A 19,616-nucleotide genomic window follows, 5' to 3' on the forward strand; every position below is an offset into this window, starting at 1 on the left:
TGACTGACAAGCCTCCTGAGCTTGTCAAAGTCAGCTGTCCAGAAGTCAAGGACTTCTGTGTTGCTGACTGACTTGCCAGCTTTACGGTGGATGGTGAAGGTGATCAGCTCATGGTCACTGTCACTCAGCTTCCCATTGATCACTAGGTCACCGATTAGGTCATCCCCAGTAGCCAGTACCAGGTCGAACAGCGCTTTACCTCTCGTTGGCCTGTAGACTTCTTGAGTTGGGTAGAGGTCTTTCACACACGAAAGGAAGCTTTGTGACTGCTCGGATTTTGCTAAGTGATCCTCCCACGAGATGTCCAGGTAATTGAAGTCACCCATGACAACCATGATCCTGGAAAATGAGGCCTCAACCAGTTCCCAGGCAAACCCCTGGTCAAGCTCTTGACTTTGGGTGGGAGGTCTGTAGTAGACATCCACCGTTGTGTCTCCTGTGCAGTGTTCCCCACGGATTTTAACCCAGAGGGTGTCCAGTCGTCCACCCTGGTCACCAACATCAGCTTGCACGGACGTGTTGCTTTCCTTAACATAGAGCACTACACCCCCGCCCCTTTTATCTACTCAATCCCTCCTGTACAGGGTACAGCCATCTATACCCCTGGTCCAATCATGGGTGGAGTCCCACCAGGTCTCCATTATCCCTATGACATCATAATTATTTGCACGGGTCATAATAAGTGGCTGTGGGTGCTTATAACTAGGAAGGACGTGCTGGCATTGTAAATATTTTACAAGTCAAAACTCTTTTGTTTATGAGATTCACACACCTTTTAGGCACAGATTAGAGTTTAAGTACACTACATCCTAAGGAGTGCCTACTCTTGGCTGTGCATTATATTAAAAATCAGCAAACTGCACATTTGTTGCAGAATATTCTGAGAGTCAGATCTAGTAATTTAAGAGGAGAGGGAGAGGCAGAGTCTGGCTAAAGGAACAAAAATAAAATCACCTGGAAGAAGTTTGTGAAGTTACCCAATGGCTTTTTAAAAAGATAAAAAATATTGTCCAGCAATTTCTTCATTCAGACCCCATGATCAATGACCAAACTTCCCAAAGGAGGATGGGGAGAGGGAAGAAGATTCTAAAGCTCATTTTGAAACTGAAACATATTATAAATGAAGACCAGGGTAAAAGGTAGTTTAATCTTAAGTACGACTATGGTTCACTCTAATTCTCTAGAGTGGTCCATGGAGGTCATGTTTTCTATATTTTAACTTCCACATGTAAAAGGCTTCAAAAGGTGCTAAAAAAATTCTGTCTAGTTATTTCACAGTTTCATTACAGCATATAAGCAGAGTTCCCAACACTAGTTTCCACTGAGGAAATGAGTCACTGAAATATCTGATCAAACAGTTCGAAATACAAGCTTAAAATGGGTTGCCTTTCTGCAAAAGTGTGAATAAGGCTACAGCAGGGGTAGGTAACCCTAGCACAGGTGCCAGTGTGTGGCACTCAAAAGCAATTTGCTTGGGACATGCATCGTGGGGCAGATTACAGGAAAGGGGCCAGGGCTGCACTGCTCCAACAAGGATCAGGCACCTGCTGCCCAGCCCTGGCACACTAACATCTTACAAGTTGAGGTTGCAGGTGTTTTTGGCACTCTGCCCAAAAATGCTGCCAATCCCTGGGCTACAGTTTGAAACACAGATTTGGGAGCAGAGAGCTGTCTAAAAGGCTCAGATCTCAATATAAGGCAATTTCTGGCTCCCATGACTTTAAGCCAGTCTCATGGTTTCTGAGGGTTCAGGATCAGCAATAGTGACATATCTTTTGGAGAAGGACATACCGTAGGTATTTACAGAGGTAAACACGAGTACATTTTGCTCTGCATATGAAGTACCCAGAAGACTCAAAACTTTTAAAAACGAAAATTCACCCATGTTATGCTACAGTAAGACTAGTTTCTGCTCTGTGATCAAACCTAACACGCTACAACTAAACATACTACATCTGCGAAAACATAACAGAAACAGGATGCAATCTGATTTAAAGAAGTCTTAGCATCTAGACACATCTTGATAAAGAATTATGGAGATTTACTAATAAAAAATTAGACTAAAATCCCAAACTGAAGCCAGGCTACCTGCAATTATCTGTGAAGTTCATGAATGTGGACAGCCCACCAGCAAAATGTCCACTCCGATTCCATACACCACTGTGTGTTAAAATTAGCACAGATCAAAAAGGCTCTGTGCACTTATTTATTGTTTTTTTTCAGTTGGCCTCAAAACTGAAAATGTAGGCTACAGTGACTAACAAAAATGTAATGAGAGTAAAAACAATAGCCTTTTGCTAAAATCTGCACTGGTTTATATATGGTAGTAAAAGATGTTCTGCTTATGGCCACAAGACAAGTATTCTGACCAAGATGTTATTTCACATTTAAATTCTGCAATGAAAAAAACCCCCAAAAGTATCTAGTATTTCGCACTGTAAGGATTAAAACAGAATAATATCAATGGCTTAATCATAGTGGTATAATTGCATCAAACCAACCTTGGAATAATTGGTAAACTAAGTTTACAAAAGCTTGGTCAACACATGAATAAGAGAACATGTTTAAGTTAACAAAGCCTACTGAAATGAAGTTTTCCTATACGTCTACCCTCGCCATAAGAGAAATCCAAGAGCTAAAGTAGAAATCTAGCCTCACCTTGCTACTTCCTCCTTTGCCAATACATAATGGTTTCATAGTTGGTAGGGTTGGAAGGGACCTGAGCAGATCATCAAGTCCGACCCCCTGCCATGGCAGGAAAGAGTACTGGGGTCAAACGACCCCAGCAAGGTGTTCATCTAGCCTCCTCTTAAAGACCCCCAGGGTCTGAGACAGCACCACTTCTCTTGGAAGTTGGTTCCAGATCCTCGCTGCCCTGGCAGTGAAGTAGCACCTCCTGATGTCTAGTCTGAATCTACCCTCTGCCAGCTTGTGACCGTTATTTCTTGTCACTCCTGGGAGTGTTTGGGGGAACAAGGACTCCCCCAATGCCTGCTGGTCCCCTCAGACTAGTTTGTAAACAGCCACTAGATCCCCCTCAGCCTTCTCTTGTGTTCAGTGAGAGGTTGTAGCTGCCAGATACATAAGCACAGACACGGTCTTAATACCCTGATGGGCAGTCTATCTGACATCTTACGTCTCTACTCAATTCACTTACCTATACTCTTATGCATCCAAGGCAGAAAGTTGCCAAAATTGTGTAAAGGATTTCAAAAGAATCGGTGGATTAAATTACGATGAAGAATTTTGAACCTGACTCCACTAGAAGAAATGGACTGAACTTTTTTATATCACTGAAAAAAAGAATATAGCTGGATTACTGTTCTTACTGTTACAGGAATCTGGCTATGCTAAAATCTATGAAACATAAAATAATTAATTTGGAAAACTAATTATTCCCACATGCACTTTAAAATAATGTTATTTGGTTTAAAAAAAAAATCACATGCACAATAGATCACTATTTTCAAAAACCAAGCAACCAGTTTCTGTCATGTGCCTTTTAAAGTTCTATGTTTAAGGAAGTAGCTCTCAAATACTGTTTCTGCTTTCTTTTTTACACAGTTGTCAACACTGAGAAAATGAGTTAATTAAACTCTAGCATGAGTAACAATTCTAGTGAGGTACTCTTACAAAAATGGTAACAAAGTCATTTCAATTTGCATTTAAACTGCTTATCTGTGAATCTGACACACACTACTACACCAAGCATAAGTCTACCAAAGCATACATAATTACTTATCCTTTGTTCACTCGGAATAGCTTTTGCAGAATAACCAAGTCTATTTTCATTTCTCTTTCAATAAATCCATTCAGGTATTTCAGCTACCTACATTTAAACTCAAGCAACTGAATTCCTTGTACTTCTCTTTAAAATCTACTAATTGCAGGGTTTCCCAAGTTTTTCCAGCCCAAGGCACACTTACATTAATAAAAATTTTCTGCAGCACACCAGTCAAGGCATTCTCCATCCTCATACCTATTGTAACTCATTGTAGGTCACTGCCACGGCAAAATTCTGTGGCATACCTGTTCATTTCTGACAGCACACTTTTGTGCCGTGACACACTGGTTGGGAAACACTCATTTATCATACATTTTAAGGCTGTTGCTGACATAGCTATTAGGGCCATGCAAAGCTTTGGTAGCAGATTCGATTTGGAGGAAATTCGGGCCGATTTGGCAGCCAAATCTCCGAATGCAAATTGAATCAGGAGACCCATTAAAAGGTCCAAATTGAATCAGAAGCCTCCAAATCAATTCAGACAAATTCTGAAGGCTTACAGCAAAAAAGAAACTGAGGAAGGGGGGATGGGGTGATCTTTCATATACAGAAAAGGCTGAGGGAGGGGGAGCAGGGGGACATTGCTCTGATATTGACGTAAGTAGCTGGCCAATGACTGTGATCTTTCTCTGAGTTCCCTTCCAATCACAGTGCTCTGGGGGAGGGACAAAGAAACAACATATAAAGCTGTGTCTCAAGTGATCTGTGCCTTTTGTGAGCCAAGTCTCTCTTGGAGCATCAGTGTCTGAAAGGCTCTGGCTTGCTGACTAGTCTCTCTTCTTGTAAGCTGTATCCAATCCTTTCCTACTTACACTTGCCTACAATCCTTATCGTTATCCCTATCCATTCCTTTCAACTTATTCTTCTCTCAAAATCTTCTTTTTTGTTCTTGTTAATCTGTCTTGATTCTTTCCCTCCACAAAAAGAAATCCATGTTTTCCTTGACACTGCAATCACTGTGCAGGAAAGCACAACTTATATTACACACATATACATTTTGCAGCACAGCAAACATGAAGTGTGCTGGAAAGGCAGGTGCCAGGTCTTCTGACAGGAGAGGAATAGGAGGCAGAGGGAGAGCTGCAAGTTCCCTCAGCCCCAAACATAGACACTCCCCCTCTTTCCTGGCAGTGATGAGTCTTCTGCTGCTAGTGGGAGCAAGGAGGTGGTAGCAGCACCTGCACCACCACTACTAACCAGCAGCAGCATGGCATTCTCCACCCCAATTTCAGTTCCCAGCATGAGCCTTCCAGTGCCAGAGGAGGAGCTGGATCTGGAAGCAGAGGAGCTGATGGCCATAGCAAAGGAAATTCTCAGGAAGGAAGGGGGAATCTGAGTTCGTGCTCCACACCCCTCACAGTTAACCTAGAGGCAGGTCTCCTTCTCTGGAAGGCACTTTGGAAGAGGTTGTGGGGGCAGATGGCTTCCTGTTGTTGTGCCTCTGCCTGGTGAGGGGGAAGGGGGGGGAGGGAATAAGGTAGGATCACTGGGATCATTTTGAGGTGGCAGATGATCCTGGATATGCTACCTGCCAGCACTGCCAAAGGCAGATTAGCCAGAGCAAGGACATGAAACACTTCACCACCACGGAAATGCTGCTGCATCTCAGTAGGCAGCACCCCCTTCCTCTTGCAGTGCCCAAAAAGAAGTGGCAGCATGCACAAAAAGCAGCCCCCCTCTCGCTCCAAAGCCCCCATCCCCAAGAAGCAAAAGCAGGCCACCCTGGACCAATGTGGGAAAGGAAGAGAAAGTTGGGAGCATATTCTGAAGGCGAGCAAGGTCACCCACAGTATTGGGGAGATGCTTACTCTTGTGGCTCCAGCGTACCAAGTACCCGCACGCACCACCTTTAGCAGGACAGTGGTGCCTTCCCTGTGTGAGGCATGCAGGGAGCACTTGAGGGAGAAGCTGTGGAAGGCAGGTCCGTCCGCAGGTAGCCTTGCACTTCACCTCAGACATCTAGAGCAGTATGATCATGCCTACTTCTCCCTCACAGGAGGGAAAATTGAAACAGAAGTCCTGGTATCGGCTGCTGCAGGCAGAGGCAGAAGCAGGCAGGCAGGGGCACAGTCCAGCAGGGAGGTGGAGCGGCATGGTGCACCAGGCAGACAGGTGGGCAGGCACTGCTGCCCATATGTGCCAAACCCAGCTCCTCCTGAGTTGCAGCTGGAGGTGGTGGGGGGGAAGGCTGGACTCGGCACTACTCCTCCCAAGTGCAGAGCAGGGGGAGAGTGCTGCTGTGAGCACTGTCTGTTCACAAGTTCACCCAAATTAAATTCTCCTCTCTTTGTTAAGCTGTTAAGACACTCACTCAGAAAAAAATTTGGCAGGGTGAACTTGTCTGCTGCACACTGCAAGCCTTAGGGGTAGGTGACTGTCCAGGGTGCTGTGGTCAAGAGTCGCCACTGAGAACAGCCCATGTGAACAGCACAGTACTCTCCTCCAACCCTGGCCAATCCCTACCCCAGGCAGGAGCAGTACACCCAGCCCAGCTCAGCCTGCTCCCCACCTCCAGGAGGAGCTGGGCCAGGTGTGTGCAAGTAGCAGCAGCAATGCCTGCTCACCATGCTGCTCCACCTTCCCCAATGAACTACAGCCTTCCCCAATTGCCTCCAGCAGCACCGCTGCCTGGGGAAAGGGGCCATTTCCCAGTTTTTCCCCTAGTTATTTAGAAGTATGTGACTGGGGGGGCAGCAAAGACAATCATTTAACTTAGGAACAGGTTTCTAAAAAGCCAAAATCTGATACTAATGCTTAAAAAAATGCCAAAGACTAGCCAAGAAAAAGGCAATTACATATAACAACATTTAAAAAATGTTTTCTCACTGATCCACCATACATGTGATGCATGATAAGAACCAGATAATCTCAGCTATTTAATCTGTTTCAATTTTTTAAAAGCAGCTTATTAAAGTTGTGAAGAATTTTTTTCTTGCAACAGGAGGATGTACGAAGGAAGAACAATGGCACAGTAATTAAGTAACTAGAGTATAAATGTGTGGGAACTGAACCTTTAGAAGGTCAAGATAGGGCACCACCTCACTTTCAAACAAAGTATTGAAAAATATTACCCAATATCACTATCTCGACACCACTGGCATCCCTTCCAGCAAAGGCAAAGAGCAATATCATGGTGAAAGGCTCCGATGACCTTTAGGAAGGTATCCTAAAGCATACCTGGGAAACCCATCTTTCATGACAGCCTCCAGTGACAGCTTGTTTTCTAAGCGGGGGGGGGGGGGTACTTGTTTGTTTGGAGATGGGGAGAGCAACAAGGCTTCCCTCTTCTTGCACAGGTGAAAACTTTGGACCAGGTTTTCAAAGCCATATGCATTCCAAACTCCCACCAATTTGTTTCAATAGGATGGGACCTAAAATAGATTTAAACATGTGAGCACTTTTTCAGAAGTGCCATGATAGGTTTGACCCATCTCCAACAGTGAAAGGAGTGGATGCCTTAGAAGGACCATATGAACAACAGGGCATATCTTGAGTAATCAATCCCCAGTCATACCCTTCCCTGTATTGGGACCATTGATTTGGGGATGCACCCCCAATTGTTTTGTTTAATTGTTAAGAATGGATCTATCATCCATAAATTAATTTAGTCCCTTTCTGAACATGGCTACACTATCCGCCTCTACAACTTCTGATGATAATGAATTCCAAGTTAACTGTACACTGCTTAAAAAAAGTACTTTTTCCTGTTAGTTTAAGACCTGTCTCCTGCTAATTTCAGCTAGTGTCCCCCAATTCTAGTATTTTGGGATTTAGTGAATAGCAGTTTCCTATTCACTTTGTCCACATTCTCTGTGATTGTACAGACCTCTATCATACCCCCACCCCAGTCTTTTCTTTTCCGAACTGAAGAGTCCTAGTCTTTTTAGCCTCTCCAGGTATGGCAGCTGCTCCAAATGCGTGATCACCATGACTGTCCTTCTCTGTACCCTTTCTAATTCTACAGCATCGTTTTTGAGATGCAGAAACCAGACCTGCATATGCTATTCAAGATATGGATATACCATGATATGTATAGCAGCACGATGACATTTTCCGTTTTGTTTTCAATTTCCTCTTAAATGATGCCCAACATTATTGGCTTCTGGCTGTTGCATGTTGAGCTAATGTTTTTAGAAAACTGTCTACAATGACTTCAAGGTATCCTTCCTGAGTCATAACAGCTAGTTCAGAACCCAACATTGTGTGCATGTAATCAAAGATATTTTTCCCCGTGTGAGTTACCTTACACTTGTCAACACTGAATTTATCTGCCGCTTTTTTCCCCATTCAGTAGTTTTGTGAGATCTTTCTTTCGCTGCATTCCATCAGCCTGGAATAAAACTAACCCTATCATCTGCAAACTTGGAGATTTTAGTGTACACCCCTATTTCCAGGTCATTGATGACAAAAATAAAATAAAACCAGGCCCACCACAGATCCCTGAGGGACCCTATTTTTGACCTCCCTGAATCCTGAAAAATGACCATTCCACCCTACCCTTTGCTTTTAATTAGGTCCCAAACTATGAAAGAACTTTCCATCCAATCCTGTAGCAACCCATTTTTTCAAAAAGCATTTGGGGAGGGATCTTGCCTACACAGCTTTTTAAAAATCCAAATATATTTATGTCAACTGGATCACCGTCCTCCACATGCTTGGTAACACCCATAAAAGAGCTGAAAGAGACTGGGGAGCCAGGGTTTCCCTTTACAAAAACCATGCTAACTCTTCCCTAGCATATTATATTTATCCATCTAATTGCTGATCTTATTCATTATAGATTCAAATTTGCCAGGGATGGAAGGGAGATGCACTGGTCTATAGTTCCCAGGAATGCTTCTATGGCTATTTACAGACATAACCCTCTCCCCGCTCCAAAACAGTGATTTACTTTAAAACTCCACACCCATGCTGAGGCTCAACACATGCACAGAAGAGGCACTGTGTTAGCTGGACCCAGCTCACCTAACTTCTGTATAGACTGGATGCTTTAGTGGGGCTTTTTTGGTGCTTTTATCTAATAGTCATTTGAATCAGCTTTAGATAAAAGCACCCAAAAAGCCCTGCTGAAGCACTCAATCTATACAGAAGCTGCAGTAAAAAGTGTGCGTGTGGGGGGGTTGTTTTTTTCACATCTGGCAGCAGCTTATAGGTAGCAAATGATGTTCAGGTAATGGCCCATATACTTGGAGAAAAGAGAAATTAGTCCAGCAATCCTTTACTAATTTCAGAGTCTTTTGTAATGAAATTCCTAAAAATCTGAATTCATATGGAATCCTTTTCACTAAACATTCTAAAATATGGCCAGCTAGCACCTTCTCCTCTACAGTTACTAAGTTCAGAGACATCGTTTCTCAAATCTAAATCAGTAACCAAACTTCTCTCCACCAGTCTTAGATACAAGGGGGGGAATATAACATTTTGATTCACAGCATGACAAGTCCTGCTCTACCACAGATTTCTCATGTCATCAAGGGCTCATCACCGTCTCCTCAGCTCCCCACCTTTAAAACAGAGTTATAGTACTTCCCACCCATACATGGCTCTTGTAAAGATCAATACATTGAAGGCTGTAAGGCACTTTTACTATAAGAGTTCTGTAAAGTATCCAAAATACAGTTGCAAAAATTAAAGAGATTATTTCATGTATTAGGGCAGACTGACGAAACTGGACACTTATTAGAATATAAAATTGCATCCTGAACGAAGCATAGAACTGATGCTATTTGCAAGGTTTTAAATTGGTTATGGAAATCAGTGCCATTTTGTTGTTGCTCAGAGCTTCTATTTTGGAGTTGTGTCTGTGACAAGAGAAAAAAATCATTCTATTACAGATGAAGCAGAATCCTTCTCCTGATTTGATTCTTGCCATGAAGGACAGAATAGAACTTATAAGTGGGAACATCTGAAGTGCAGCAAATAAATGCTACAATTATCTGCATGCAGTCTTCAATTCTGGTAAGAAATATAAAACCACTTTTTTCTAGGACACAGAAGGGGTGGAGAAAATTGAGCAGAATTAAGAAGGTTAGCACATGAAAGACAAAGCAATCCTTAAGCAGCTTTGGGCAGAATGATGACCAACAGAGCAGCATATTCCATTTATGGGCTAAACAAATGAAGACCAGCAACCAAAGGTTGTATTTGAACTTTTCACAGCATGACTGCTTAAGCAGAGTTTCTTAGGTAGACACTTAACTGTCATGTTAAAATCAATCAGACTTAAAAATCAAATGCAAGAAACAAAAAGTATAATTGTAAAGTCACATAAGAGGGTTTTTTTTAATTTTATAGTCTAATTTTTTCATAGAACTTTTCCACTTCTCCACTTGTGTAACTTGCATGCCAGAGAGACAACAAAGCAGTAACTATAGAACCATAAAGATGGACATAAATAAATTAGTTAATACTTTTAAGTAAGTTTCAAACTGAGTCACTTTAACTGGCAAACTGTTTTGCTATTGCTTTAGGGTTTTCTGCCAATTATGTTGCACTTTAACCTCTTATTTATTATCACTATTATCTGCACAAACTGAATTAGTAAATTGTGTTTGCAGTTTTGACTATACCATACTTTTAGTTTTAAAAATATCCTTCAATTCTTAGGATAGCTTATGAGTCTCAGGAAAGTTTCTGCTCCATACATGCAGGCAAATTAGAAATAAAAGTGTCTCCTGATACTTTCAGTATTCCTGGCATATCTTTGGAGAAAATTAATTCTATACTTGTTAGACTGAAGACCAAATTACAAGCAATGGTAGTTATATATAGAAAAATTATATTTAATCTTACCAAACTAATATAGCACTGATATAGTATTACAGTATTAACGTTCACTGGCATTATAAGCTTTAAAAAAATCCTATATAGGCCATCACTATAAAAGTAACAGTTTGTTAGTAGGTTTCATATTTGGCATTTCCTGATACTTGAACTATAACACACGACCATAATATTGCCTTTAAAATATGTAATAGGAAAGGTGCTTTCACAATTGTGACTATGATATATATCTTTTGGATTCTGGCATTTAAAAACCTTATTCAGGGCCAGAAGAGAGTCAAGTACTCTAACATAACAAATAGTATTAACAAATACCTTCGTAAGAATTGACAGTATTTATATAAAACCTTTAGAATAGAAATGAGCACATAGATTTTTCAAAGTGAGCATGGGGCCAGGACACTCAGCATTCCATAATTTCCTTACAATATACCAGAAACTGATAGACATCCCCTGGTTAATTAGGTGCTGGTGAAACCAAACCCACCTGACTGGAGATGTCCATTGCGGCATGCCAGGTTAGTACTGTCATTATAGACCTCCATTTGCGGCTTGGAAATTTGCAAAACTGCCTGCAGCTTCTCTATGCAACAAACAGAGGGAAGGGAAAAAGGAAAAAATAAACAAATAAAAACAAAAATGAACCAATGAACTTTATGTACTCTAATCACACAGAAAAGTCAAATTTAGCTTCAGCCTCCTTAGTAAAAGGAGTATTGCTGTCTATTCTAATTGTTTTTGAAACTGTACGTTGTATACATCTATGAATATAGCTATAAACCAGCCGTCAGTAGCTAAAATAATCCAGAATCAAAGCATCAGGATTTCCCCCTCTTTTTCATCTCCAAGTTAATGCATAGGCTTTGTGCAATAAACCCAGTGCTCAAAGTTCTTAATTAATGGCTCCCATTGACCAGCTTCAAGGAGTAGCTCCTTTTTCCATATATGATACGCTTTATTTGAAGGTCAAGGGGGAAGCAAATGAAAAACAAAACCTAGTCCACAGTTTTCAGTTAACTCCTCTGCTACAAAGAAGTTTTACTTGTCAAGTTTGATATTCAAGATATTGGATGACTTTCTAGATGTCGTATCTGAATAAAAGTCTAGTTAGGTCTTACTCCCTAGGCCACCATGTACAATTTTGAAGTTCTATAAAATACCCTTATTTCTGAATAAGTTAAAACTAATTTCAGTAATATCTGAAAGCAAATTTCATGAAAATAGTTTATGACTGAATAAATAATTTAAAGGGACTCTCTCATAGAGTAGTGACATAAAGTAAGTCTGTTCATAGCATCTAGTCCATTCATAGTACTGGGCCTTTAGAAGCTCATCTCTCTCAGCCTTTCTACTTTAAATAGATACACTCACCTTCCAAAGTCCTGTTCTGCTAATGCTAACCTTTATCATCTACATATATTAGGTTCCTCAACAGGTGCCTTCATGCTAAATTTCTACAGTAATGGGCACAGTAACAAAACCCAGAACTGATTCCATATTTTATGCACAGAATATAGCCGAAAGCCACTGCCTTATTTTCCTCTCTTTAAAACCTCTTAAAGCATTGCCAGTTACAATCTGCTAAAAAGATGCTGGCACTAGTCTTTTTTTTTTTTTAACTTGTTTAGTACCAAACTATTCTCATTACTGTTCTCAAGTATTCCAGCCCCCTACCTTCAGCTCCTTTTAAGGGCTTATTACATCTATTTTGCCACAAAGCACTGTGTTAGACAACTTTGTATATTATGGATATAGATGTCTTCAACAACAACAATAAAAAGAAAGAAAAATAAGGGCAACTGATAGGTGCCCTTCATAATTTACCAACATGAGTGCATTGATATATGCCATATTTACTCAAATCAAAGATGACTCTGATTATAAGATGACCCGCCCCCAATAATTAAATTCTATGTAGAGAAAATTTGTAAATCTGATATATTTTTTTCCAGGTATAGAGCCTAATTATTCTGGAGATCTGTCTTAAATTTGTCCCCCTCCCACTGCCATAGCAGAGAAAATAAATCTGGGAGTCAAGTAGCCCCTTTGCCCCTCAACAGCTTCTTTCCCTTGCAGCCCCTTCCTCTCTCCCCCTTACTGTCAGACCCTGCTCTTCCTGAACACATGGAATTGAGAAGTAAATTTGAAAACACTGACCTTGAAATAAATTTGCATGTAGTACCCATAGATTTAGTTCACTTCTTGAAACTGCTGCAAGTTTTAACATAGGCACTCCAACACATTTTAACTAACAGTTTGGCACCTGCTTATGTACAGCACAAACTATGCATAATATTAATCCAAGGCCAAAGGGTTCACAAATTATCATATAATAAAGTTCATTAGGCTGGGCCCCAGAGAGTCAACAGCATTTCAAGCCACGGTGACCCCACAGCTCAGCACTACTCAGTATGCGTTTGTACTCTAGACACTCAGCACAAAGGATCCAGCCATGTGCCTTGCAAAATCATGACAAGAACACCCAGTTCTAGTCATGAGTCCCAAGATCCTCCAAATATTGATATGCAGATGAGGCACAGGGCAACCTGGTCTGGCTTCACTTCATAGAAGGTGGAGCCACACTAAACATATGACAAGCTGGGAGAGGGCCTGACCAATGGATTCTGGGTGAACTGTTTGAGGCAGTTTTGTGATGCTTGCCAGGTATTTAAAGCTAGTAAAAAACAGCAACCCTTGGAAACGGGAAACAAAGGTGCAGCTCAATTCTGGGAGTGGAGAGGAAGTTGATATTTCTGCAATATGGTTGCTCACCATGACATGAAAAAGGAGTAGATGCTAAGGGGGGCTGCATTCAACAAGCACTGTCGTATATCTGAGTCAGATAGGCTGTGCTAACCTATATTTGTTGCCTACCCAAAAGGCCCAAACCGCCCCAGGCAAACGTGACAGTGGAAGGTGCAAACAATCAACCAATCTCCCCTGGTGCTACCCATAAACTAAGGGGGTGTGATGAATAAACGTTACTCCTTGTGGTCATGACTGGGGTCAAGACCCTAAACAGACAGTACTGTTCAGTCACGTGACCAAGCAACAGGGGACCTCAACAGCCCACTTGGACCGGTTCAACTCCTGCTTCAGAAACGCATACATAAGACCAGGAACCTGCTCATGTACAGGCACACAAGCCTCTCAGTTGCGGGCTGTGTCAAAATGGGACACAGAGATGCAGGGATACTACAGGAAATTGCTAGAAGACATCAGGGAGATGGCAGAGATCATGTCGAAAAGAAAGACTGGCACAGACTGTTCAGAGGTGGGACAACCAGCAAGAGTGAAAACAACCACAATGACAGAGACAACCACAACAACAATTAAAGTGATGAGGGAAAGGACTGGGGAATCAGGAAGGGGAGCTGGAAGGGATGATAGCTGGAGGAGAGATGAGGAGATAGAGGCGGCCCTTTATGCAATTGTTATCTCTCTCTCTCTCTCTGTCTCTCTCTCTCTCTCTCTCGCCCAATATGGGCCATGAATGTTATAATGACACCCAGTGCTGGCTGCATTTAATCAAGTTAATAGTTGATTTCCATTGGTGATCATATGCTGCTTTTGGGAGCATTAATGACAGTCAACGTATTTAATGTGCTTTCCTTGTATGTGAATGTAAGATGAGTGGCTCCCCCATCCCATACTGATCGGGGGGAAAAAAAACAGGTCTTGTATTCGAGTAAATACAGGAATACACATAAATAGTTAAGATTTTAATTCATGTACCTATAGCAGAACACAGGCCATTTCTTGCAAAAAACAAACAAACAAACAAACAAAAACAACAAAAAAACAAACCCTCAGCCATTTTCATTAGGGCCAACATCTGATGCAATAGTTAAAAATCCTTCTCCTTCTCTTCCTGTATCCTTGCACAAGACTCTCTAAAATAAAAGTCTCTCCCTGCCGATCCCTAAACTTTCTTCAATAGGGCCATATCCCCTGGAAGAACCTCCATACCAACTCCCAGGTTGGTGTTTCCTCTTTTAAAGACAAAGCTGTTGTTCATGTTTTTATCCGGAGTGAATGTATAGTAAAAGCAAGAATTAAGTATGAATATTATGTTATCCATGTCAGATTAGTGCATTCTAATCCAAGCCCAAAGTTTAAAATGCCATTCAGTAACTTTAAGCTTTACAGTGCTCAAGTACCAATGTTGTGGACAGAGACGGAATATTAACTGATGATATTTTGGTAACTGAGGCAAGACATTTTGTAAAAGTAGTTTTACAGCATGGCTGAAGGTGAAAATACTTCTCCTTACACAAAACATTCTACCTGGTGAAGGAAACATAGGAAATTGAGCTGAATGTTCAAAGTCCAGTCAAAATACTGGAGGCCTATTTAAACTTTGGGACAACACTTCAATGAATCACTTGATTCTGAAGCCAAAAAAGGAGCACTCCACTTGGCCTAACTTATAAAAGAATCAAATTTGCATCTATGCTGTACATTTATGTTTATTAACTTTTAGTGAACTAGTAACTTTGTGAAATGTATATGCTTATATAGTTAGCTGAACATTTTTGCCAGTCTTGACCAAACTCTTAGAAGCTTTTATTGTTCCTTGAATATAGCACACAACAAATTGGGATGCTAAAAACTTTTAAACCCTTGTTGGCATAAAAATGTACTAAGCATGTCAAACTGGAAAAGAAGTAAATTTATAAGGACAGGAGGTATTATTCAACTTGGATAGCCGCTCTTAATGATGTGCCGAGTACGTATCGTACGTATCAAAAATAAGACGCATGTCCTTGCTAAATGTCTCAGTATTAAATCTTGTTCAACTGACAGTTCTCCCAACACACTGGATTTCTCAGAAATCCCAGAACTAAAGGATTTAACAAAATATCTCCTCTGTAAGATACTCGCACACTGACTTGGGAAACAAATTTGAAAGAGACTGAAAATCTGCCACCACTGTGCCGTAACCCTAGGAGAGCAGAAAAGAAGAGAAGAAAGCTTGCCAAGATGAACAAATTATGCCAAGTTAAGGAGAGAGGAAATTCACTATGCATCAGCTACTCAACAGAGGCAAAACACAGTTACTGCAGTCCCACAGCAAGTAAAAGCATCTTCCAAGTGAAACTTCTAAGTTACCACCATTTAGCACCTACTTACCACAGCACAGGAGCAGATGCACAAAACTTGAAAATGAGGCTGTTTCACCTAAATCTGTGTAATGTGCTATCCAATCTGCACACCAAAAATGTAGGCTTTATATTTCCTTACATGCCCCTATTTCTATTAAAGTGCTGTTTATTAGTGGTAAACTAACCGATTCGTTAGACAACACAATCCACTGTTCGTTTAGCACTAGTAAGCACTATAAAAAAAGATGACATGCAAGGAAATACAAAGTATATATTTCTTGGAGTCCATTTGTGTGGTGTAATGGTTCTCCCTATCAGTTATTAGTTAACTGGTAAAATGGTACCACTGCTTAGCTTAAGATAGACTGAACTGGCTCAGGGTTCAGGACAAGGGCACAGTAAACCAGGTCAGCCCACAGTAAGGCAGGTCAGTCCACAGTACAATTATCCAATATTGTTCCAGATCAATGGAAAGATCTTTTTCTGCAACAGTGGGGCCCAACTTCAATTCACCCATGTTTCCACCACCACAGTGATCGTGTGTTCATAGTGCACATAAAACAGTCTAAGTTCAGTATTTAAGGGGACACGGCTGTAAAATCCTGCCCCCCAAAAACATTTAAATGAAAAAAAAATGTAATACACTGGACCTGTCAGTGTCCAGTATATTAGAGACTTGAATTCATCTTGGGTTAAAAGGAAAAAAGCCTATTTCACAAGAAATTAGATGACCTGTGTTCTCCTCTGTTCCCTCTCCCCTCTAGGGAAAAGTTCCCTTCTCATGTAAAAATGTTCACCAACAAATAAAAGGAGGGGCAAAATTCTTGACTGGAAAAAAAAAAAAAAATCTACTTTAACTCTGTTACTTTGGGGTGGGAGGAGGGATGGGGGGGGAAGAGAATGGAGATAAAATTTCTTTAAATTTAACCCAAAAAATGCAAGTCTAATACTTTTTTTTCCATATTACTGTATTCCAGTGGATGTGAACATTAAAGACAAACTTTTAGAGGCTATTTACTAGGATGGGGGTGCAAAGCGGGCAGTATTCGATTTGGATTCGGCCTGATTTGGGGGACAGTGATTCGATTCACTGATTCGGATCACTCTCCCAATTCATTTCAGCTGAATCTGAAGATTTGATTCTGATTCAGAGAATCAGTGATTTAGCCACAGACACAGCTTTATATATTTTTTCTACATACCTCGAGGTACCAGCCACGGCTCATTAACGCCGAGATGCTGGAGCAGATAGAACATCCCGTGAGAGTGCAGGGGAGGTCTACCGCACGCTTGGTGGAGGACCCAGAAGTGGACCAGAAGTACTTTGCTCCCATGGGACACTCCATCCAACCCACCATCTCAGCATTCACGAGCTGCGCCTGGTACCTTGAAGCATGCAGAAGAATCATACAAAGTTGTGTCTATGGCTGAATCGTTGAATCTCTCCAAACCAATTCAGAGGCTTCCAATTCGATTTAGCAAGATTAAAGGGTCTCCTGATTCAATTTGGATTCAGAGATTTGGCTGCCGAATCTCCTCCGAATTGAATTGGCAACCAAAGTTTCATACAGCCCTACTGTTTACTACATCTGGCAGGCAAATCAATATTCTCATTCTCATTTAGACAGCACTTATGTTTGACTTCTCTAAAGAAACTTAGTTATGAATCAGGTATCCCTTTACTTAAAATTCCCTAATTCTTGGATTTCTGTTCTAGTACATTTCATATGTATAAGTTTAACTGAAGTAAAAAAATGCCCAGAAGACAAATCTGAAGTAGATACCACTTTTCCTATTAAAGTTGGGAAGCATCTTTTTCTCACAAGGGAGTTACTAGATTCAATCAGCTATTAGATAAAAGCACTGAAAAGCCATGCTGAAGCGCCCAATCTATAGAGACACTGGGGAGTCAGGTCAAACTAACATGCTTCCTCTTCTTGAAGCGCTGTCTTGTTTTGCTTTTTTCCACTTCTGTAAGCAATCTAAATGGTTTAAGATGGAAGTAAAGAAAGGTAGATGGTTAAACTGCCTGTCAACCAACAATAAAGAAGGCTCATTTATTCTATCATGAGATATTTATAGCTGCAAAATATTTATGAGTTGATTCAGGCATTAAAAAGGAAAAGCCCCATGCTTTCTTTGCTCTGCCTAACCCAATTTTCTTCTTTATTACACCAAATTTTGAACAGGTGCTGAAATACTACAGTGATGAAGGATGCTGCCATATAGAACAGACTAAACTAAAATAAATTTTCACTAAAACAAACTAAAATAAAAAGTTTCAACAAGAATAATGTAAAGAGCTTCTGGACCCTACTTCATTTGTTACTTATTAGTACTTTATTCTTCTATGAGGCTGCACATTGAACAAAGCATGGAAACAACATGCAAATCATATGCATTATGGTAAGCTTTAAGATGCAGAATTAAATTTGCACATACCACATTAAACTTTCTGACTTCAGCATTTCACTTGTGCAGTCTTTACCTTCTTTTGGCATACCAACATGCAACTCTGTTAGACACCTAGCATACTGCCATAATAGGAGTAAAATGAGATCAGATATTGCATGCAACATGCAAATGTTGTTTAAAAAAATAATACTGACTTCAAATCAGATCACTTTTGTCTTTTTTTCTCCTGTCACACCAAGCTAACTGTAACTGAAGTCATCAAGCAATAATCTGTTCCAGTTCATTTACTTTGTGCATCCAAAAAGCAGAGCATAACTGGTTGTACTGTCATGTTCCTCAACTACACCATTTAACCACTACTCTGGGAGGCAACTCACATACAGGCTTTCTGCTACACTCTTCAATTTAATATTAAGCTATTTAATATTAAGCACAAATATTAATACTAAACTGTAAAAGAGCCGGTGTCATGGAGCGAAAAATCCTCCACAGGCTGGAAAATGGGAACAAGCAGACAGCGGATGTCAGTTCAGGACAACTATTCCCTTTGTTTGTCAGTACACAAAACCAAAAAAAATGGAAGCCGAAGAAAGAAGGCAGGGAATCATTTTCTTCCTTGTTATAATCACTCCATAATACAGAGGGCAGTGGGAGCCAGACGAAAAGGAATTTTTATTCCCATACTTCTCTAGGTTTTCAGAAGAAAGTAGGATGTCTTGCCTCAAATTCAACGAACACAAAAAGACAGCATTTGGCAGACATACAGTGGAATGAAGTCTAAGCATGCTAGTGACTACAACAGAAAAACTGGTTTCCTTTGCTGATCAGTACTTAGAAAGACAAAAAAAAAGCATAAGAAAACACTTAAATAGAGTTTAAGAGAACCTTAACAAAATATTAAAGGTACTCTCATAGAATGTATGCGTGTGTTTTTAAATTGCACAACAACATGTAATTGTCAATCATTTCTGTTTTAAGTTTGTAGCGTTTACATTGTAACGCATTTTGCTTCTGAAATGATCTTCACCATCTATTTTAAATCCTAAAGTGATAAGAGTTTAAGTTATATTAGCAAGTTTAAAAGTCTTATAAGTAAGACTGAAGGACATCCATCAGGGATCAAATGCAACTGTAATCTTAATATACAAATTGTTTAACTGTATAATGATTACTTCCCACAGAAGTCAGCTATACCTATACAGTGCGTCCAGGTATAAAATCCAATGCACTTTCCTAACTACATCCACAAGTGATATCACAGCCAGTTATGGATAGGTGGCACCCAGTCATGTCAGAGTCTATTTAGAAAAGCTGAATGTGTACAAATCCATTCGGCTGGACACAATGTACCTGAGGGTGCTGAGGGAGTTGGCAGATATGACTGTAGAGCTGCAGGCCATTATCTTTTGAAAACTCATGGTGATTGAGAGAGGTCCTCAACAACTAGAAATGGACAAATATAGTACCCATCCTTAAGAAAAGCAAGAAAGAGGATCCAAGGAACTACTGACCAATCAGCCTCACCCTCA

At 40.6% G+C, this 19,616-nt stretch overlaps 1 protein-coding gene across 1 annotated transcript in view; it reads right to left on the reverse strand.

Moving 5' to 3' along the window:
- The window catches only part of SPAST (spastin), a 51,656-nt gene that overhangs the window by 30,531 nt on the left and 1,509 nt on the right, over positions 1 to 19,616 (reverse strand). Inside the window, exon 2 of the mRNA XM_019549748.1 lies at positions 11,055 to 11,150. Coding sequence (XP_019405293.1) covers positions 11,055 to 11,150 — 96 coding nt within the window. The remainder of the gene's footprint in view (positions 1 to 11,054; positions 11,151 to 19,616) is intronic.

The sequence above is a fragment of the Crocodylus porosus genome, unplaced genomic scaffold (assembly GCF_001723895.1).
Source record: "Crocodylus porosus isolate Cpor-Errol unplaced genomic scaffold, CroPor_comp1, whole genome shotgun sequence".
Taxonomy (NCBI): Eukaryota; Metazoa; Chordata; order Crocodylia; family Crocodylidae; genus Crocodylus; species Crocodylus porosus.